The sequence below is a fragment of the Artibeus jamaicensis genome, unplaced genomic scaffold, assembly GCF_021234435.1.
Source record: "Artibeus jamaicensis isolate MK-2021 breed Jamaican fruit bat unplaced genomic scaffold, CSHL_Jam_final scaffold_660, whole genome shotgun sequence".
NCBI classification, from domain to species: domain Eukaryota; kingdom Metazoa; phylum Chordata; class Mammalia; order Chiroptera; family Phyllostomidae; genus Artibeus; species Artibeus jamaicensis.
The window spans coordinates 4,414,099-4,437,664 of record NW_026522052.1 but is presented as its reverse complement, the minus strand read 5'-3'; the positions used below and the strand labels follow the sequence as shown (position 1 = coordinate 4,437,664).

Below are 23,566 nucleotides of genomic sequence, written 5' to 3'. Positions count from 1 at the left end.
GAGGGAGAGCAAGACAGGGACAACAGGGGATTCTGCCAGTAACTCAATGAATTGACATCAAAGGGACCCATTCACACAAGCATACTGACTCAGGTCCTGGAGCCACTGTCACACAAGGTGGAAAGTGAGACAGGAAGAGGTCACATGGCCTCTTCCTGCACCTCTTCATGGCCCGTGCAGCACTGAGACGGGGACTCTGGCTTCATCCAGAGAAGAATTGGAGCCTTTGTAGCTGAGGATTGCCAGTGCGTCTCTTTACCATCCTGGCTGACTCAACTGCATGGCTACTGTATCTCTAACGAGCTCGTTCCCCTGAGACCTCTGCCCATGAAGGGAGAGAAACTGACTTTGTCTTGTAACCAGAGCAACAGTGTTTGCAAATCCACCATGCAGGAAGTAAGAGCAGGAACAAAAGACGTGGGCTTCATGGGCAGAGCCCGGCTTGCCTTCTTCCTCAGGGACAGTCAACCTTGAGAGTACCTACATGCCCTGCAGGGACTCAGCACTAGGAAACCCATGGACAGAGAGCCACCATGCATTTGTAGTTGGTTTCTTACACCTATGCACCTAGAAACATGGGGGAAGGGGTGAAGGAAGTGGATATTGTAAAACACTTGAAGGCTGAATATAAACATACAGCCTCACACGTTTCTCTTTGATGTGATTCCAACAACAAACTAGAGAATATGATATTTGAGTAGAGTCATCCCTTACATTGTGCCTTCTAGGTGATCATATGTGGTGGGTGTGAAGCTGGTTTGGAGAACGGGGAGGGCAGAGCAGAGGGTGATGAAAAGGAATGAACTGATCAGCTGCCTCTCGGTGCCGAGCATCTATATTCCAGGAGCTTGCCGGTGCTTTTGTGTTGCTCCTTCCATTATATGCCTCACAGCAGTGTCATGGGATAGTTACTAACCCTCCTTTGCATGTGAGTAAACTGAGGCCGTAAGAGATTACACTATAAATTTGCAGGCACACAACTAGATTATGGCAGAATCAGAATTAATATTTAGTTCTCCCCACTTGCAGTTCCCGCCGACTTGTCTCAGACCAGTGCACACACATGGGCTCAAACTCCCATGGCTCTGTGTTGACGTACGCTGATAGGGGCCACCTGGAAAACCTTGTTGCCTTGACAGGCAGCCAGTCGCCATGGCTCCCTGCAAAGATTCAGGCTTCGCTAGTTTTAGGATTTGCTCTGGGATTATTGGAGGAAAAAAAATTGAACAAAGATAGACGAGGTTTGAAAACTTAAGAACTTTTCTAAAAAGTGCTCACACTGAAATGAGCATCAAATTGGGTAGGAACGAAAAGAGGACCTGCCTTACTGTAACAAAGCAGATGGATGGTAATAAACACGTTCAGACATTCTCAGAGCCCAGCTATTCTCTCCTCACACGGCGAATAGTGGTTTGTCCTTAGTGTTAGACATGAGAAGTGCCCCGACCCATCCGGGTGGTGGGGGAGCTGTGCCAGTTTCCTTTTCCCGCTTGTCTTCCGTCACCTCCTGACTGCCTGCCTACTCCAAGGAGTGCTCTGTACCATACCACCCCATCGCAACAAGCAATAAAAAGCAGTACCTTTGTAAGACAAAATCAGGAGACGGAGGAAATGGAGGATGAGAAATGAATTGCAAATAACTCAAGGAGCTAGAGTTTCTATGGGACTAAAGTGGGAAGTGGAGGAAGGAAATCAGGCACGCCTTGTAGAGGATGATGGATATAATTACATGACTCAGGAAAATGCTGATGGTGCTTAAATCCCTCCACCTGGAGGCTCTAAGGATCCTTGAAGAGATGTGTCAAAAACTGATGAAACTTTATCATCCTCCTTAGTTTTCAGAATCACATCTCTCACCCAGTTGGCAAAACTGGAAACCTGGAATATTCTACATATCTCCAACCCCCCCGTGTCTATTCCTTCCCATTTTATCTGCCTTCTAAAAATCATTCCAACTTCTCTGCTACTTCTTATTACTCCTAATCATTTTTTCACCAAAAGTATATCAATTTCCCTTAACATGTTTCTCTCTCTGGCCACCCCAGTGGCCAATGCTCATTAACCTACCCTCCTGCCATGGTAATATAGCTCAGTTGTGAATCCCACCTGGCTACTATTCCGGCTAAACCCTTTGATATCTGCCCTGTTTTAGGAGAAACCGCAATATTTCAGGGGTCTCACTCTTATCTACCCCTTCCACCTCCTCTCTTGGTGCATGCCTCTCCCTTCATCCTTTTTAGGATGATCTGCAATTTCTTGGCCTTGCTATGCTTCCGCTGTTACTCACTTGCTCCTCCTCCGTCCCTTTTCCTGGCTAATTCCTTTGGCTCCTTCAGGACGTAGGTCAGGCATCTCATCTTCTGCAAGGGTGCTTTGCCCCTGATATCTGGTGACATGCACTTACTGGATCCTCTAGCCTTTGAACAGTATCTACCATGTTGGGCTGTAACTTCATATCCTCCACTGGACTGAGATTTTCTTGAAGTCAGACATTCTTTTGTGTCTGTTCTTAGCACTTGTCACATATTAGCTACCACATACATGTTGAAATTAAGTTCTACTGTTTTTTCAGTATTTCTGTGGTGGTCTACCAAAAATCTTCCCAGCTTTTTAAGCTTGCATCTTCGAATAATCCAGAACTCAAAAAAACATATTTTTTTCTTTTAAATTTAAATTAAATAACATAAAATATATTTTTGAAAGAGGCAGCATAGTTGTGATAGCTTATAGACACTCAGGAAAGTGAAGATGTTGACAGAAGGCTGAGGAAAGAATAGGAGGAAAATAATCTGACACTTATTTGTAACTTATATGTACCAGGCACTATGTTGAACATCCTTAACTCTTTACACCTGATAATTTTCACAACCAGCCTTCTGAGGTGGGTCTGACCATTGTACTAACATAGGTAAAGCTGAGGTTCAGAGAGGGTATGAAATTGGTTGAAAGCAATATAATATGTAACTTGTTAGATCAGATTTTAGAAATAAATTTCCCCAAACTACATCACACTATGTCTCTGAAGATAAAATACTTGCTTTGAGGACTTAACTAAATAAAAAGAACTATATCTTCTAGGGCATAGCAAATAACTGAGAGGTAAAAACTATAAATATTCATATTTTCGACATAGTACATGCTGTTGAACACTTAAGTACAAATGAATCCCAGAACTGCAGTCGATACCTGCAGGCTCCTTTCCCGGGTAAGTACTCAGCAAGCGCACAGTAATTTCTGCTTCTCCCTCTTTAGTCTCCGCTGTGTCCCTGCCCTCAATCACCCTTTCCTTTCTTCCCTCATCAGAGAGGCTCATGGAGCTTTGAGATCCAATGAAAGATAATATGCTCAGTAATCCTGTATAAAATTAAACTTAATATTCTGACCAGATGTGACCTTCTAGAAGTTGTGTCTCTCTATCTCTAAGAGTTCCAGTGTCGGCTTCATCTTCAATTGTGCATTGTGGCCTCTGGCCTTTTATACTTTGAACTCCTTCCATGGTACTCATCTGTCCAACACACTGGTATTCACTACCTCAATAAGTACTTGGACATCGCATGTGCCGTGGTCCTGGTGCCACACTGGTTTTTGTAGTAGTGTATCTGTTCACCATCTCCATTCTCTATATTAGCTGTCTACATCCCAGTTTTTCTTTTCTGGGGGAGAAGGAGAGAAAATAATGAAGTTTCCAATCATTTTGCAATATTCGCTCCCCCTGTAATTATGTCCTCTTCACTTTATCTGAATACTTCAATATGATACTGCAGTGTTTCTTTCTGCAGAACTGTTGTCACATCTTAGATGTGAGCTCCTTAAGGGATGCTCCTTACTAAATGTGATGCATAAGTAAATGAACAACTGTGAAAAAATATGAGAAAACAATTCTTGATGACCAGAGGGACGCTGTAAAGGATGGCACTATTATTTATAGCACTGGGGTTTTAGTTGCCAATAGTGCACATAAGGTTCAGTACTAATTATTAATACTCCCCAATTTTCATAAAAGTGGATAACTTAGTTAACAAAAATTCAAATGGAAAAAAGAGGTAGTTGCTGGTGAGGTCTCTCCTGTCTGCTTCTTCAGTCCTTTATGTTCAATTGCGTCCCTAGTGGTAGAAAGGTGAACATCAACATGTGCTCATCTGGGGGTTTCCACTCCACTGCCAGTTCTTCATCTTCCTCCATCCTCTTGAAACTGTGATGCATGTTGATAGCAACAAGAATGCCTTGAATGCATCCCCTAAAGAATTCCTTTATGTTTAAGTTCTTAATATGGTGTATTTGGGCAAAAATAACAAAAAGAAATGAATCCAACTGTTTGGCTGCCATGCTTAAGCATAACTAGATAAAGCCTCCCTTGTGGAATTGAAAGATAACAGCAAAGATTTTCATTACATTGAAGGGTCTTGGTAAGTAGGCATGCCTGCCAAAGGCTAGCTGGAGGATGATTGGTAGCTGGATTGACAGGTGAGGAATGGATAGATGGTTTCGATAAGTAGATGGGAACAGTCACATTAGGGAGGTGCATGAGTGTATAGATGGAATAAGGGTTAGATAAATGGGGGACATAATATGTGAATGAATAGGTGAGTGGTTAGCTGATGGAGAAATAAATTGGTACATTGATGATTGATGGAGCTGAAGGGCCAGATGGAGTCTGGAAAGACCAATAAATGTCTGTGCCAGCTGGAGAACAGAGTGACGGGTAAGGGTTTCAGCATGTATGAGCAGGAACAGGAGAGGGTCAGGTCTGGGTGGGAAGAGGATGGTTAAAAGGATTAATAAAAGGAGAAGGGAGAAGGAGTGCTACAGGTATTAAGACAGTTAAAAGGCCCAGCAATCTGTTTCCTTGACAAGTCATGATTTTATAATGAGCCTGAGGAAACTGGAAACTCAATCATTGGTGTCTACCATTACCTTAGTATTTTACTTTTCAAAGAACATGATCTAGTTTGTCGAGAACTTGATTTAGTTTATCAAGTTACAAATCTGCATCCCATTCTCTTCAAAGGAGACAGAGTCTTGAAAGGTCAGGATTGGCCCTTGTCTGCCTAGAAAGCCAAGAAGAAACAAGCCTCATAACTCAAACTCAGGGTCTTGGCCAGAGGTACTAGCCATACTGTAACATCAGCTGAAGAATCTCAACCCTCTTCCTGCTGAATTCCCAAACCACAACCAGCCACCGGTTTTAAGCTTTATTTGAGGAGAGTCTTGAGAGACCCAGTGGTTGAAAGAGAAAAAAACTACCTAGATAATTGAGAACTAAAACACACTGAGAAGTGTGAACTCAAAAATGGTACAGAGGAGGAAATGGACACTGGACAGATTCAACGCCCAGTCCAAGAGCACATATTTAGTTAATGGCAGAAGGGCTATTTGATATACAAATGTTTGATGCGAAGGTGGGTGCATAGAAGAGGTCCCTTCAGAACAGCAGGTGTGTGGGTGATGAGGGGAGGGATGTTGGAGTTTTGGTGAAAGAGAAAGGTGTTTTAGAAAAAGTAATCATAGAAGTGGAGCTTCTTCTCCATGTCTCTTTTTCATGAGAATATCTGCAAAGTACACTACTGTAAAACCTAAGATGGAGGACAATTTAAAAATGGCATATACTTCTGTGAATAAATGGGCATCATAGTCACTTTATCTTCTCATACTTTTGTCGCAGTTGCGCTTAATTCAGTGGAATCAAACTGCAGAAATCATTAAAGAATAGAGTTTCAAACTGAGGAGCATCTGTCATTATTTTCCTGAAACTGCTCTTCTGATTCCATTGAGCCTAGGTCAAGCAATACATTTTTTATGCTTTGAGGCTGCAGGTAGATTTTATATTATTTGTAAATGGCATAGACATTTGATAACAGGTGTACTATAGAAAGTGCTTAGACTGCCTTCTATGCTGTGTGTGTGTGTGTGTGTGTGTGAGAGAGAGAGAGAGAGAGAGAGAGAGAGAGTAGCATATCTGATTGCATCTACTCCCCAAAGCCTAAAACACATATACAGGAGAAGCATAGTCCCCCTCACTTTTCTCCATTCCTGAATACTCAGTGATATATCCTAATAAAAAGCCCCCCCCCAAAATTACAAATTTCTTTGAACTTTATTGATACACTGCACAATCACGACCATCTCGTATTCATCCTGAATTAGAAAAGGTTACAACTACAATGTAACATGCACAGAATTCAGGTAGTATATTCACCCTTAATACAATTATTGACAGAAATCAAGTCTTCATTGATTTTTAAGGAAAAAAAATTGGAAAAAAATTAAAGAATAAAAACTCTAGGAGGCCGACAAAGTTATACTCTTCAATCATGTGGTAAATTTTTAAAGCATTTGAACATAGATTTGTTTGAAGGGTAATTGTGAGAATGGGCCCACCCATCGTCTGACACAGCTATGACGGCACCATTGATAAGTCATAATTGTTTTTAATCCAGAGGACTCTGAACTTGACATATACATTTTCATACACGCACACATTCCTCACAACTGCACTTTACATGTCACAAAAATTTTTGTAGGATTAAAAATGCTCCCTCTAACTAATGCAAGGCAGCTATTATTACTTATCATTGCTATTATTGATATCCTTATAAATCTGCTGATAGCAGAGAATGTGGTCGAGACAGAATAGTAAAAGGTTCACAATCTTTCTTTCTGCACTCAGTGGTGTGGAACAACTGGAATAACCATGTGCCTTTAAAAGGGCACCCTTGAAAGAAACAAAAAGGAATCTCTCAAAAGGCTGGAAATTAGGTTTAGCTGGCTACTTTCAGGATGAAGACAATTGTGTCTAATTAAGTCCACTCCACATTCCTTTGGACTCCCATTATTCTGCACCTGAAGGCTAAATTGCACTCGTTCAGCTCTTTTTGCCACATCTTTTAATTGCAAATCTATTTCTTCTTCCTTTCATTTACTTCTCTTCTATTAAATAAGAAATGAGGGAAATGAGACTGGCATTTTTATTTGTTTACTTTTAGTGATCACTAGGAGTTCTCATCATATAGCATCTTTTCGAAAATGATATCTTCCTACTTACACACCTGTGAAGTGTTACTGCAACTGCTCAAACTCATTTGTCTTAAAAGAAAAAGACAGGGAAACTTTGGATAGTAGGAGAGGAGGCAATTAAAGTATAGGCATTTCTAAAGATAGATCTTGTGCAAAGTGACAGGAAAGATTCTCCTTACTGGACCAAAAAAGTAAAAATGCATGTTTCTGAGAAGAGTAATTTTATGCTGCTTCCCTTAATTCCAAAACGATTAAACTTTGCCTTTAGAAAATAAAAATGTGTGGATTTTTAAAAGGGGGTGGTGGCGGGCAGGTATGGAGGGCTGTGTGTAGGTATTGCAAAGCCAGTCTTTCTCTGCTGAAGACACAGAGGGAAATTGGGAGAGACGACCCCACCCCCTATCTCTCCTCACCTTGAGCCATTTCTCTCATCCTTCTACTGATAGGGCTGACTGCATTCTCACACAACTACAGAGGAGAAGACGATCTCAGGGGTTCTGGAAGGCCCCGGCAAAAAACAGGTTATTCGGTGTGCAGCCACTCTTGATGCAGCGACAGTGATAAGCTCTCTTTGGGATCCACTGCCCACCTTGAGGTTCTTACACTTTCCACATAAGAGTTCTTCTGACATAGGTGGAACTTGTTAATTCCTCCGTGTGGAGCGTAAGGTAACTTGATCCACGCAGCAACAGATCCTTAAACTCATCCTTGGTTGTGGAGTTTCTGGAGTCGCAGAGCACACTTTCCACCCCCATATTATCTAGTATGAGGCACTGGTTTCAGAGGCAAGAGGCCCAGGCCTCTTTTTGATACCTTAGCTTTCCTTCTATTCATTTATACACAATTGCAGCAGAACAACCTTGCATGATGTTCTTTGCATAAAATACATGCGTGTTTTCACCCCATTCTCTTGTGTGTCTCATCTCCCCCGGTTAAAACAAGAATGAGAAAAACTACACGCACTTGCTTAGACTCGCAGATGACTCTATCAGGCACTTGACATTAAACTTCTGAAAAACAGGCTTGGCCACCGTCTGAGCACTAGCACTTTTCTTTCACTGGCGTTACTTTGGTGGAAGTCCATATTAACTTTGCTTTGGGAAGGGGAAGGTTTCACAGTAGCTGCACTGCTGAATTCCTCTCTCCCGATAAGCACTATTGGTTTTCTTCCCATGGAAAACCCGTAATGAGCTCTCAGTTGCTGAGGAACTTGTTTATTTTTCCCTCCTTTACCCTTAGCTTCACTCCCACTATAACACCTTGAAAAAAATCTATCCAGCAGGCTTCATCCACATACCCTCCATAGGTAAAGTTGAAAGAGCAGGTGGAAGTGTGGATATTGTCTTTAGTGAGCATTTACTGTTCTGTATGCTTCAAAATGCTGGGGAAGAGCTACTGTCATGTAGAGCCATCCCCGCCAAAGTAACCTGAACAACACAGAGGCTGGGGTACATCTGCTGTGAGGAAGAGCAATTTTCTTTCCCAGGACCCAGTTTCCTTGGGTCTTACTTATTTGGTTTTCTTTATCACAGACAGATGAGGATTAGCTGTAGGTTTCCCCCTGCAGGATGTGGCTGGGGGAGGCAACTCCCAGAGGTGCTTCAATATCCAATAAAAGAGGGCATGTGAGTTTCACAGTGGCTCTGAGACCAGCCTTGCTATGTTCCAAAGGTGCTGGTGATCTTCCTGCCCCGAGGGATGGCCCCCTTCCTCTGGAATGACTCTTACAGTGAAGGACATTTACAGCTTGTCCATTTCAAGATCCCTGTTCTCCAGAATCACCAGCACCACCCAGTGCCTCCACATTTATTTTACTCCAAAGTGGCACATTTGCTATCAGTAGAGCACTCCAATGATGCATTTAATTTGCATACAGTGTCTGACACCAACCCGATTCCAGGTGCTGAATGTGGTGACAGATAGGAAACACTGGTGTCCGACTTTTAATTATGACTTGATGCCTGCTCATAATTGGCCCTGGAACTTGGAATCGATACAGTGCTTTTGGCCCATCATTTATGTTCCCAGATTCTGGCTCCTGGTGGCTCACTAGGAAATGCAGATGTCTGTTTACAGCTGGTAAATGTAATATTAATTTCACTTGCACCATCTCTACCTCCTACGAAAGTACAGCTTTTAGTATGCCAAGGCATACACACACACACACACACACACACACACACACGTGTATATATATGTGTGTGTGTGTGTGTATATATAGTCTCCACACACCTATTTATTATGTATTATTTTCCTGAAAGAGTTTTCCATTGAGGGAGAGCAGGTCTGTGAGACAGTCTTTGTGGATGCTTCTTTCTCATCCTCTCAGTAGGTCAGTCCCTGCAGCATAGGTAAGGAGGAGCACAGCATTGTGCCGTTTCCAGTGACCTTCCACTGGTTCACTGGTAGGTACCCTGCTGGCTGAATCCTTGTTGTCCCAGGAGATAATGCAGAAATGTCATATGCTGGGTCTGCTTTGAATATGAAGAAATGAAGACATTCTTCCTCCAGGCCAGTGCAGAAAAGCTGTATCAAAGGAAATGTGTGTCACTTACACTTTTCCCCTCCTCTTTGCAGTGTTGTGTTAATCAAGTGCTTGGAAATTAAGTCAGTTGCTCAAGTGCCCTCCTCAGCTCAGAAGAGCTTCCTGAAACAAATACCAGAGTTGTCAACACACCCACCACATAATTGGCTTCATCAGCTTTTTTACTGGGTAGTTTTCAAACAGATGAAGCTAAAACCAGAGCAGAGAGGAGACAATAGCTGAAGTCGTTGCACTCAGACAAGTGGACTGCCCTCTTTGCACTCCACAGACCGAAGTGTATTTCTTCCTTTATGTTTTTGCTATAAAGAAAAGCCATCCATGGGGGTAAATCCCATAGGTTCCCAACATACACTGAAAGGCTGAAAGAAACCTTAGTCCTTCAAGAGTGAAGAAGGAAAACACAGTACCTATCAAGGCTTCTCCAGGGTCAACCTGCTTCCTGAGAAGATGGTTTTGGAAACACAGTCTCTTCTGGGAAGAGTGAGTGACTGGTCATTAAAATCCCACTTTGGTCCATCTGTTATCAGCATCTGCTTTGGGTGGATGGGCCACCACATTCCAAAGAGTCCATGACATATTTCTTTCTATGCTGTTAGCCTGTGAGATCATTGGCTTTCACATGGGAAGCTGATAGGTAATTTTGAAGATGCCAATGTCTGTTGAAGGTAGAGGAGAAATGAGTACAATTGAATAGACACAATATGACTAGTTATTAATATGGTGATGAATTGATGGTGAGTAGTGGGGAAAGAAATAGAAAGAAGTGTTAGATAATTACACTGATAGATTGACAAATAGAGTAAATAGACTGCTAGAGAGGAAGATGTGTGGGTAGATAATTGAATGGGGAGATGAATCAGACAATTGAGTAGATGGATAACTATATGATTTCTTTGATAGATAGCTTGATAAAACCTAAATATTCAGCCATCTAGAAATCATTTTTTGTACATTACACAACATTTTTTTTTAAAGAGAAATGCTATCCTCAAAATGCCTCCCCCCTTTTTGGTCATTTGACTTCTAAATTTTTAATGTTGGGTTGAATAAATATCCCCAAACCTGTAATAATCCCTGTAGCTGGTGATAAATGCAAATAGGGCAAGACTATATACGCATGTGTGTGTGTGTGTGACACACACACACACACACACACATTGAGATAACTTCCCAGAAAGAAAGGATGTGAACCCTAATGTAATTAGATAATAATAAACATGGAGAGAAGGATATATGTACATTATAGTCAGGAAAATTGTCCAAAGCTTAAAAGACACAGATAATAGGACACTTGGATATAACTCTTGCTGTGCACTACATTATAAGTCAAGTTGTGTCTTCAGGGTGTTTATCATGAGGCACATTTTTTGCCCAAATGGAGCTCATGTTTTGGTGTATGGGAGAGGAGAGGTCAGTGATGATGATGAGGAGGAGGGAAGCAGAGGGGAGGGAAGGGCCAAGCTAGCAGGAACATATTCCACTTTTGGACACACCAATGAATGATTATCCTACACATGGTAGAACCCTGCCCACCCCTCCCCCAACCCCACTCATTTAAACTTGAAAAAATCAAATAAACAAACAAAACCCCAAAATTAAAAAAATCAAGAAGAATATCAGAAACAAAGAAACAAAAAGAAGCCCAAACTGGTTTGCCCTCCGCAGTGTAGATTAAAGTCTGTGATATGGAGAAGCAGACGTTGCTCAGAGAACCTATGGTTTCTCATCAAAACTTGATGAAGAAGTGGGCAAAGAGGGTCCCTGATAGCCAGAGACAAGCCAGCGCTCTAGAGGCCGAGTTTACACCATCAATGACTGCTCCAGGCCCTGTGTAGGGGAAAGAGAGACAGAGCCATTAGCATGCACCTAAAGGTACCATTATGTATCAATGAGCAAATACACAGACATGCTTCTCTGTGACCATTTCCCCACCTTTCACTCCCACCACTGACCCTTCTAAGTCTGGACAACTGGGAAGTGCCATGGGGAGTAAGTATTTAGAAACTCGAAGAGGCACATCAGTGGGATGCCTTGACCACAATAGCCTGCTCTGCATGATAGAAGTTACAACACAGGGGTGGAGGAGGGAAATGATAGTCAGGCCTATGGGCTGCAGACAGGGCTAAATGGTATGGCAGGACCACGTGGCCATTTCATAAGCAGCGCCTCTAATCGTGTCTGTCTGTGGAGCTAGCATCCTGGACGGATGAGAGTGGAAAGGATAGCCACTGGGGGCAGGAGAGGATCCAGAGTGGAGAGAAGCAGGCAGGGCAGGGGAAGTAACATTTTGTGAGCAACAGGAGTGTAGGTGTGGATGTGGCAGACTTCTCATCCTGTGTGACTTAGGTATTGTGGAGGCTCCTCCTGAAGTGGCTGAGGAAGAAAACTCAAGAGTTTTAAAGGTGATTCTTGGGTTTATCCCATCAGTCAGTGGTGCCTCTCCAAAAGGAACAAAAAAGACTCAGCCTTTTAAGTCCAAACTGCCGCCTACTGATTCGGCCTGAAGGAGTTCTCTCTGTACCTCTTTCTTTCTTCCTTCTCTCCTCTGGCCCTTTACACAGCCCTAGTGAGTCATTCACATCCCGCTGAATAAGACCATAGAATCACAAGTGCTGGTAGCCCTCTCCTTTCATCTGCTATCCTTGAGAGGACAAACCACGTGAAGTGGGATTGTCCTAGACTGTTCAAATGGCCCAGGGCAGATGGGTCTGTGTCTAACTCTGTCTCTGGGCTCCTCCATTACCTTTACTTTGCAGCGATGAGAATTCAGGCCCTTAATTAAGACCAGTAGCTAGCAGGCAGAGAGTATCCCAGGCAAAGCAAGAACAAGTACAAGCCAAGGGATTAGAAGCTATCAAGACATAACCCTATAGGGCCTATGATAAAGAGGAGCTTCTGGCAAGACAAGCATGCCTCTTCTACCTTTCAAGCCAAGACTACACTGCCTTTTTAGAAGTAAATTGCCTTATTGGAAATGAGTGTGGCTGCTGTTAAAAAGCAGAAATGGTGCAGGGTCTTCTCAGTCAGGACCCAATCATTTGGCTTATCAGCCTGATGGTGTGGATCTGTGTCCCGCCCAGGAAGGGACTGATGCTAACCTTTGCTTAGTAAACTCTAGTTCTCTCACTTCAGCAGTGAGCATTCAGCTGTTCCAACTTCAGGGATTTTAGCATGGATAACTTTCCTTCCTCTGATTTACAATGTACATAATTCTCTTATTGACAAATAATTCATTTTTACATGATAGCTGGAGAGTCTGGCTCATGTTTCTCTGCATTTTTTTACAGAGTATTTATAGACAAGGGCAGGATAAAGGCTCTAGCTCCGTGCTACAATCTCTGTGGAGGCTCCATAAATATTTATGGAAAGTAGCCTGACTCTGGGGCTTCCATCAATTCAAACATACATCCTAAGGAACCACACTGGCCTGTAGGATCTACTGAGTTGGAAAATACCCAAGTTAAATTTCAAGGTAATTTTCTATATTGTCTTCTGAAAAATGATGGATAATTTAGATTTTTAAATAAGTTTATAAGAAAATGAGCAATGTAGATTTTTAAAACCCATATGTTTCTTTAAATGTCTAATCACTATGCTGTACACATGAAACTAATATAACACAATATTGAATGTCAACTGTAATTAAAAAGAAAACAACCACACAAAACCTCAATGAGTAACAACCTTGTAGCTAATTAGGATGGCTACTATTAAGAAAATAAATAAAACCATAAGTGTTGATGAGGATGTGAAGAAATGTGGACCCTTGTACACTGTTGGCAAGAAGGTAAAATGGTGCGGCCACTATGATAAGCCCTCAAAATATTAAAAATAAAATCACCAGATAACTCAGTAACCCCACTTTTGGGAATATATCTCAAAGAATTTAGAGCAGGATGTCAGAGAGACAGTTGCATACATATGTTCATATTGACATTATTCACAATAGTCAAGAGGTAGGGAGAAAGCAAACCAGATGCCCACTGACAGATATATATGTTTTAAAAAATGTGGTACATATACACCATGAAATATTGAATAGAAGGCAATCCTGTCCCATACTACAACATGGATGAACCTTGAGGACATTATGCTAAGTAAGCAGTCACGAAGATGTGGCAGTTGCCACACACAGTCAGTGCTGATTGGGCAGGGTGTTTACAACCATAGTTCAGCTTCAGCTGAATGTTCCAAAGAGTGGAAACCAGGAAGGTGACTTAGTGGATACAGGACTCCTCAGTTTGCTTAGGATCATAATAACACATATTCATACTGTGCACTTCATACTCATGACAACTATGATTCTAAATGCTAAACACAGACTAGCTCATTTAACCTTTACCAAACTGAGGGATGTACCATTGACATTGCCATTATGTTAATGGGAAAATTGAAGAATAGAACAGTTAAGTACTTTGACTGTGGTTATGAAACTTATACACCTAGAGTAGCATTAGAATTGAATAACTTTGTCTACAGAGTCTGTGTTCTTGATTATTACAACTCCAATTCCCCTCTATGGGAAATAATCCCCTGTGCATGTTTTCCAAGGACCAGAGCATCCTGTGGTAAAAGGAACAATGGACTGGGAATCTGGAGATCTAATTTCTCGGTGTGACTCTGCTGCTCCCTAGCTGAGTGACACCCTCTCCCTGGTCTTGGTTCTCCCATCTACAAAATGAAAGGAGGTTGGATGGATAACCTCCTAGGCTCTTCTTCTATTTACAGTCTGAGTATAAGTGGAAACCCTACATCTGGTGCTAGAAGAGACAGCTGGTGAGGAGCCAGATGGTCTTTTCCAGTTGATACAAAAACATCACCACTCTGGCTTTTTGCACCTCTGTGTATCACAATGTTTTGAGATAGCAACAAGCCACCAAACATTCCTAGACCACAAGGTTTCCTTTTCTGTGGCCTCATTTTCTACGTAGCCTCAAGATATAATGAATCCTGCTTTATAGTATGATACAATATGGCAATTTACTGCCAAAGTGCCTTTGGTCAATGAGATATGGCTGAGCTATTCTGGCCAAGGAGTTAATCTAATCCAGCATGATGGAGATTAAAACTAGCATTGCTTTCCTCATACAGCTCCTGGACACATTTGAGATTTGGCAGCTGAGCAAAACACCAGTGTAGTGGGGGCTCTTGGGCTCTGTTACGAGCAAGAAGATAGTAGCTCACATCTGTGTTTCCACTCTTTAGGTTGGATGAGTGTGAGACCAAAGCCGTCAGCAATGACCTGATTCTTTGATTGCATCTTTATAGTAGCCCGGATGCCACTGAAAGTGGAAGAAAGCTCCTGGCTTGCGGCTCACCCAGAGGGCTTCCGTGTGTTCAGGCTGCTCACCAGATCAGGCGAATGCTTCCCTGTACTTTGACAGAGAAGTGGTGGACTGCCGCCGCCTAACTATTCAGTGTGGCCCCCTGACCACACAGGCTCACTTCTGGTTTTTAGGCTGGCAGGAGACATTTGCAAAGGTCAGCTCATGGAATCTGTTTAAGGGAGGATGTGACTATGAAGGAACCCTTTGCCCGAAATGAACACACATCCTCAGGTGTCATGTTGCGTCTTGTTTTCCTATAACATAATTCACGCAGATACCAGCTGCATGAACTTCTCCAGGCAATTGGTACCCAAGATGCTAGTTTTAATTTCAATAAACTGGGTAAGGAATTCAAATGGCATTTTTATTCTTGTTACTTTATTTATTTATTTTTAAAATGGGAATAGGGAGAAAGGTAGTTCTTACCACAAAACCTAGAATCTGGATTTGAATGTGTGAGGCAGATTTTCAATTATGTGCTCTACTACAGAACACTAACCCTGAAATATAACTGTAGGAAGGACGAGGGTTTGAAGGAAAGGTGAGACTGAGGACTAAGGAGTAGGGTCCATGGATGCATAGGTGGAACAAACACCTTCCAGGGTCCCTGGGAAAGGTTTTCTGTGCACCCATCTCCCCTTGGCCCCCTGGCCTCACTGCCTTCCTTGTCTTGTGGCCCTAAACATCCTTTGGAGGAAAGTCACTGACCAATGCAAAGGGCAACGAATCCCGGCAACTTTGGAGTCAGACCAATTTGGGGTTAGATTCTGACTCTGGCTTGCCAGCTACATGATCTTAAAGTACTCTCAGTTTTGTTGTTGACCATGTTGGTAAAATATGAAATTTAGGGGACAGATAAAGGATTTGAATGATTTGTATAGTGCCTGGTACAAAATAATCATGTGACCTGGCACCTGATGCTCTGGTGGATTCCCACCTCCTCTCTTCCACTTCTTATTTGAGGCTCATATTGGCTTATTTTGATGTTTTCTAAATACATTATACCTGAGGTGAGGTTTTGGCAGGTGAGACAGTGAGGAGGTAGATGGGTGAGATGTGGAGGCTGGTGGGGAGCGAGGTCATTATCCAGGAGGGCACTGGGCGGGCATGGGGCACTGGGCAGGGTCAACGAGAGAGGTCCAAAGCCAAGCACTGTGGCAAGGGCCACGGACAAAGGATTGGTCTGTAAGGGAAATGGACAGTCACAGCTGTTCCCTCAACAGGTATTTGTTGGGAGCCCGCCATGAGCCAGCCTCTGTTTTCAGAGAGAAAGGTAAATACCGTCTCTGCCTTCGCAGAGCTTGTATTCCAGTAGGACCTTTAATATTCTCTATTCTAGTCTAAATCGATAAACAAACTAAATAAACAATATATATTTAAACCCTCACAGACTCTGAGGAGAAAACATTTGGAACAAATCATCTAATATCTCTTTTATCTCAGGAATATCCTTCCTAATGGATAATATTTAAAAGATTGAGTCAAGAATCAGAGAGAACTGAATTTCAATTCTGACTCTACTAGTCACTACCTGGATGACTTTGGACAAGACAGTAGACTACCCTGAAACAGCCAATATTTTTTTAATATATAAAATCGGGAGAGGATAGTTTTTTCCACCCTTGCAGGGTTACTCTGAGAATTAGTTCAGATGCTGTGTAAGGCCCCTGAGTATAAATAAAGGATGAATAAACATTAAGGGAATTAAATCCAGAAGAAGAATAATTTCTGGGTCCTAAACTAACATCTTTTGTAGGGATCATGCTTTAAAGAAAGAGGTCCTGTGTGAGTATCTGCAACCCTATGTTCATAGTAGTGTCGTTTACAATGGCCAAGATCCAGAAACAGCTCAAGTGTCCATCAATTGCTGAGTGAATCACAGCTTTTGTTACTCATAAAAGCTGTGATACATTTACACAATGGAATACTGTGCAGCTATAAAAAAAAGAAAAAGAAACTTCTACCCTTTGCAATAGCATGAATGGACCTGGAGATTATTATGCTAAGTGAAACAAGACAGTCCAAGAAAGACAAATATCATATGATCTCACTAATATGTGAAATCTAATGAATAAAACAAACTGATGAAAAAATAGAACTAGAGACGTGGATACATAGGACAGGCCAACAGATCTTGAAAGCAGGGTGTGAAGGGGATGGGTAAAGACAGGTGAAGAGATTAGCCAAAGAACATACATGCATATCCCATGGACACAGACAATAGAGCGGTGAAGGCCAGGGGAGGAGGCAGGAGTTGGGTCAAGGTGGGCAAAGGTGGGGAGGAAAGGGGGGACATCTGCAGTAGTATTGACAGTTTTAAAAAGACCCCCTGTGGAATACTAGGTTCTCAACGATAATGTCAAACACCAGCTGAACGAACTTGGCTACAGGCAACAACAAGCAACCTGGCCTCTCCTGGAAAGACACGGGGTGGCAGCCAACCAGACATAAAAGTTTGCCAAGAAAGGCCACTTCTCTGGAGGGCGTGTGTTTGGAAGCCCAACTGTGGGAAAATGCCACACATAAGGAATCTTTCTTTATGGTTTACAATGATTTGATTCAGTCAGAATGGCTATTACAGATATTAGGTTTAATTAAATACTTCTCAGGAATCAATTGAAAGTGAGAATATGTTATTATGCCCTTTTCCCGTACTCTAGTCCCTCCACGTTCACCCATTTCAATGCTAAATATGAAGTTCCCTACGTGCCTGAAGATGATTGACTTGGAAAATAAAAGCTTAAATGATGTTGCAAAGCCACAAAACAAACTGTGAATGACAACACCAAGAAAATACCCTGGGGACAGATATGCAGACAAAAATAAGTTAGTCCTCAGCATACAGGAAGGAGAGAAAGAGAACCTTAGAAATGATCACGAGACCCATTTCAGAAGTTGGTGCGTGCACCCTGGGCCAGGGGGCAGATGGGATGGCCATGAGAGAAACTCAGCGGGGGCAAGACAGATACATTACGATATAGTCCAACAAATAACTATATAAAATAAACTCCACTTTGAAGAGGCTACTTATTTTGTAAAATTGCATATACTGAACATTTGATTTTTAAAAAACAAATTTGCTTAACATAGAATGAACCTGCAGGTCTGACAATCTTGGAACTAAGAATTTGCTGCTGTATTCAAGGGGTGGCTGATCACCCTCTAGAGGAGCAGGTGTTGAAAATCAAAGTACTCCAACTCAGCACAAAGCTCCCAGGAAATTACATAAGCTTCCTGATGAGATCCTGCCTTGCAAGAGATTCTGAAGCTTCAAATTTGAGTGTACATCACACTTAAGTGATGTAGGTATTGAAATGTGTCACCACTTTTCCTTTCCATGATTGCAGTGAAAATATGGCATGGTTCTGTAGCCATGGTAGACTGTATAGCTGTAATTCTACTAAAATAGCAGGTGGTAGGGTGATCACATTAAAACAGAAAATAAAAAAAGAATCCCACAGGCAAGTTGAACTTGGTGGTAGCACAGTGAGATCAATGAAGTATCTGAAGTCTAAGAAGATACAGTTTGGTTTTGAAATTTGGATAGGTTTTACAAGTATGAATATGAATTATGTGACCTCCCTAATGAGAAACCAAAAGGATAATGATGTTCTTGGTGATTAAAAGAGGAGCAAGGAAATCTAATTAGAGGATGTATGCGTTACACTTGTTGATGAAACATAAACCTATTTTCAGCAGTGCCACTGATGAAGGCGCCTCATTCCCCTTCAAAGGGAACTTTTCCTCCATTGTCTGTAATTACAGTGCAGAACACGGCGCTGTGTTGTTTCACAAAAAAGATGAGCTGGGCTTTGCAGAGCAAAGAAGACCAGGGGATAAAGCTGCACACAAAGGCGGCCATCTTTGTTTTGTTCTCTTTAGCACTCCCTGTTTTGTGCTACCCACAAAGACACAAGTTTAAGTTAATATCAGAAGTTAATTCAAATCTGTCAGCTCATCACAAACCTGAAAGAGACAAGACTTCAGTCTGTGCTGAACCATAAGCTCTTGTGTGTGTGCTGACATCAGCACACCCCGAATGCTCAGTGTTAAATTTTAAATGCTTAGGCTAATAGCCAGATGTCAATGATTCAGATGGAGGAGGGGTGGGGTGCGAGGGAACGACGAGGAACCTCATCAAAAATGAAATGTGAAATGTCTGCATATTCCTTGTAATATGTTGACATTTTGCAGGTTTGGGAAAATACAAATGATTACACTGCTGTCATCAGCCAAAAGCAATGGTATTTCTCTCTGACTCATTCCCTCCCACCTGGATTTAAATTGTGGATTTGGAAAATAAAAATCACATACGTTATCAGCAGGAAATGGACAAATATGCGCAGCTTTTGATGTCTCTGCAAGAAGAAATCATTTGATGAACATCTTTTTAAACAGTAAATTGGAATGTGCGATATGGTCTCGCTCACAAAAAAGACCCACAGGGGGGAAAACAACCCTAAATTTTAAATTAGAACTGGGAGGCTAGAATGTAAGAGAAAGTGTCACAGAAACAATGATTTGGCTGCCCTGGGGGGAGAAGATTACAAATCCTTGGAGTATTTGGCTTTTTTTCTGGTTAATGAAGAGTTTCATACTGTACAGGGGCAGTGTGTAACTGATGCCCCATTGACTGGAAAATACATGTATTAAGTCAGCAAATGTTTACTGGGTTATAACCATTACAAGATACAGTGCTACATCCTTTATGTGCAGAGACAAAAATAAAAACAAAATATCAGCCTAAGGGTAAATAAACAGAAGAAACCCATAGGTGGGTGCATGATTCTTCAGTGGGGTTCAGAAATGTGTTATAAACAGGGTAACACTAAGTAGAACCTTAAAAGATAAGTCTGAGTTTATTAGGTAGCAAAGAGGGCAAAAGCTTTCCATCTGTGACCACACAACACACTGGAAAAATAATACATATGTGGGTTAGAAAGAGACACGGGCTTGAGACCAGACAGACCTGGTGTGGCCACTTCCTTTTGTGGTAGAATTCCGATCTGTGGAAATTCAGTCACATCATTTAAATTCTCTGAGCTCCAGACTCTTCTGCGATGTGCCAATGATAAGAGTACCTACCTGAAAGGGCTGGTTCTCAGCTGTCTAAAACTATGTCTGGTTGACATTTAATAGTTAGTAACTTTTTCATGCCTCTGGCATAGCACTTAGTATATTCTATTATTCTATTGTCATTGTCTATATATTTGTTTGTTTCTCTATCTGAGGTAGAGGTGGACAGGTGGATGAGAAGAGGCCCAGCAGCATAGACAAAGTCTTAAGTGTGTCACGGATCGAGAGTTGTGAGGCACAGGGTGGTCTAGCCCGATAAGAGCACAGAGGCAGCAGGGGAACCAGGAGCTGAAAGGTAGATGGATCTCAGGGCAAGAACAGCCCTCTAGGCCATGCTTTCTGGTAGGTAGTTTTCAACATGGTATGAATAGCTTCATTCTGAGTTTTGAAAAGTTTACTTGTCCCTGAAGTGGCAGATTGGAGAGGGATGACCGAAGGCGAGAGAACCAGTAAGAGAAATTATCATTGTTCAGGGCAGGAACGCGCCATTGCATAAGTGAGAACAGAATGGAGAATGGGCAGTCCAGGGAAAGGACTGTGCCCTGCTTGTTGGAACTCACTGGCTAATAGTTGTACAGGGCGACAAGGAAGTCACAGTGTCTGTTGAGATTCTGGTAACAGTGTACAGGTGGAAAGAATAAGTGTACATTCAAGGATGCATGAGGCCTAGCAGAGGAAGCTTGAGGTTGAGTTGCCATGGAATGTTTGTCCAGGTAAGGAGGGTGGCGTGTACTCAGAATTATAGAAAACACTAAAGATACAGATTTTGGAGCTATCCAACTGTTGCCCAGAGGCTATCATTCTGTGTCCAAAATCTCCTTGGAGAGCTTGCTTAAAAAGCACATTTTTACAACCTTCCCTGGAAATTTTGATTTACCAGGTCTGGCCAAGGCCCATGAATCTGCATGTTAAAGCACTTGAGAGGAGTGTAATGTAGGCTAAGATATTACCCTATAAGGTGCTGGAAGACACGGAGGCCCCCTTCTCCTCTCACTATAATACTGTGCCTGAGCAGACTTATGAGGCAGGTAATGAAGGGGCTAGAATCATACTAAGATACTGGGAAGAAGTAAGCCAATCCCCGGCCATATCACAAAAACCAGAACTTGGATGTTGGGGGCCAATGGGAGGTCCGAAGCTGAGATGGGGTTGGGGATTAGGAGGGAGTAGAGCGTGGCAGGCTGAGGTGCAAAAGGTCCTGGCAGGAAATGGAGACCGCCCACATGGAGCCTCCTTCTTGGAGGTTTGGGGGCAAAGGGAAGAGGCGGTACAAGGTAGTTCATGGACAGCATGCTCAAGGGGGTCCTCAGACTCCTCAGGTACCACCCGAGGCCATATAGGGACAGGGTGCTTGTGGAGGTCCTGTTGGAATGGAGGCAGGAGTGTGTCAGGGTGGAGGTAGGGGGTATGAAGGCGCCTTTGCCACAAGTACCAGTGGGGTGCACTGGGGGTGGGGATTCAGCCACACATGTACATTTATTCTGAAGGAATGGCAATTAGCAAAGGAAAATATAGATTCTGTCCTCACAGTTTCCAGGGGTTGTTGAGGTAAGCTGTAGTTTTTCTGCTCTGAGTGGCTAAGCTTTGCCTGAGGAAAGGATTCAGAGTCCAGATGTTGCCTTAACTGGAGCATTTTGCCATTTTCATTTGCGATGACAAGATTGCTGTGAGCCGTCCCTATTCCTGATACTTAACTCTCAACATCACTAATTTGTATTACTGTGATTTCACAGATAAAATGTAAGAAATCCATTTTTCTTTCTGCAGCATGCCCCCTCCTTTCTGGCTGTGTTTGCATCCCCTGCCCCTCTCCCTGCCAGTTCCATTAATCCAAGCATTTATATGGCTGACTAAGCTCATCACATGCTCCACAGTGCCCAGTGGCATTAGGTTCAGAATCTTCCCTCTTTACACTCTCAGAACAGGGGGGTGGGGTCTCTTGCCCAAGACCCATTGAAGGCAACATGCATTGGCCAACTGAGGGGAAGTGAATGACTTGTGAGTGGGGCAGAGCAGAGTGGTGGCCATCAACCTGAGCCCGGGCACTGCCCTGCCGCCTGCAGGCTGACGCACCTCCAGGTGTCAGGGCTCCCAGTGGGCATTCAAATGGCTGCATTCATTCCATAACACATCTATATAATTAAATCCAACCTCTCTGATACAGGGAATTTGTCCCCATTACCAAGGTCAGGGATGATAGATATGGAAATCTGTTGCTTACCCCTCATGCCCAGTGTTTTTTCAATTCAGAACAGAGCTTTAGAAAGCTGAAAGTAAGCTGAGAGTCCATCTTGTTCTGTTCTCATATATATTTTTTGTTCTTGATTTTTAATTGAATATATTGGTGTGACAATGGCCAATAAATTACACAGGGTTCAGGTGTACCATTCCGCATCATCTATATACTACATTGTGTGTTCATCACCACAAGTCAAGTCCCCTTCCATCTGCATTCATGGGTAACCATGGAAAGGGGGAGTCAGAGGTTGCTCATAGCAGAGTGGGGACTAGAACCCAGTTTCTCTTGCCCCTAGTACTGGTCTCTTGTCTATATTCTGCTGCCTTTCCAGATTTTGCAGTTACCAAGGGCTAAAAATCTACAGAGCCTAAAATGCCACTTTGAGTTGGCACATTGCCTGTATGAACTGTCTAGTCTTTTGGCTTTTGAAGGCATGGTTGCTGGTGTTCAAGAAACAAACCTTTCATGTCAGTGCCAAACACTGTTTCATCTTTGAGTATCTTCCACCTACCTAGGTTGTCTCTTGCAGTTTACCTGTGTGTTTGAAATTGCTTTTATTTTGTTTTTCTTTGTTCTTTGCATGTAGGTAGGAATGTATACGAAAGATGTGTTTGTGTAAGGGGTCTGTTATGAGTGTGGGTTGTTATGGATGCACAGTGCAGACTCAAAAGGGCCTCCAAATAAGAAACTTGCAGTCTTTGAGGGCAACCACCAATGCATGCTTGAGAATGTGGTGTGTGTGTGTTATGTGTTTAGGAGGTATGTGTTTATGGGTTGCAAATGTAAAAATTGTCCTTTGAAACAATAGGTTTATGTTTAGGAAGAGGAGGAGAGATGTTGGTATGGAAAAAGGGTCCGAGAAGGCTTATTGTTAATATGGGGTTCCATCTAGAATGCCATCCACCAAGATCTATAATAGATTGCTCAGTATTGTGAGTTATAATGGAATAGTGGAAACAGCTAAGACACTGGAACCAGAATGCATAGGCTAAATTCCATCTCAAGTGTTTATAAGCCAGTGTGAGCTGAATAATCTGCCTAACCTCTCAAATTCCTCCTCTGTAAAATTGGGATAAACATTGTACTTCCTCCCTAGAGTCATTGCATCAGAAAACATACAGAACACTTAGTCTACTGGCCCCGCAGGCAGTAAGGGTTAGTGAGACTAGAGAGAACATTCACAGATATTGGAAAGGGTTTGCCAAGTGGATAATATCCATTTAATCTAGTGTTGAAACTGTTGCCACTCAAGCGTAGTATCAGGGATTAGTCTTTGTAGACCATGGAAAACATCTTATTCAAATGCTTTCACTTGAATGATAGATGAAAAACCCAGTGCACACTGAGATTGACTTTTCCAAAGCC

The 23,566-nt window shown here is 42.4% G+C and overlaps 1 protein-coding gene across 5 annotated transcripts in view; it reads right to left on the bottom strand.

The window, feature by feature from the left end:
* Positions 1-23,566, bottom strand: part of OPCML (opioid binding protein/cell adhesion molecule like) — a 548,902-nt gene that overhangs the window by 52,908 nt on the left and 472,428 nt on the right. For 3 of the 5 annotated variants that reach the window (XM_037138275.2, XM_037138271.2, XM_037138270.2), the window contains one exon: positions 9,179-11,386. The exons of 1 other annotated variant lie outside the window; for it this stretch is intronic. In XM_037138275.2, coding sequence (XP_036994170.1) covers positions 11,286-11,386 — 101 coding nt within the window. In that variant the 3' untranslated portion in view covers positions 9,179-11,285. Of the gene's footprint in view, positions 1-9,178; positions 11,387-19,200; positions 19,245-23,566 lie in introns of those variants that run through there. One more of the 5 variants, XM_037138273.2, reaches the window with a different exon arrangement.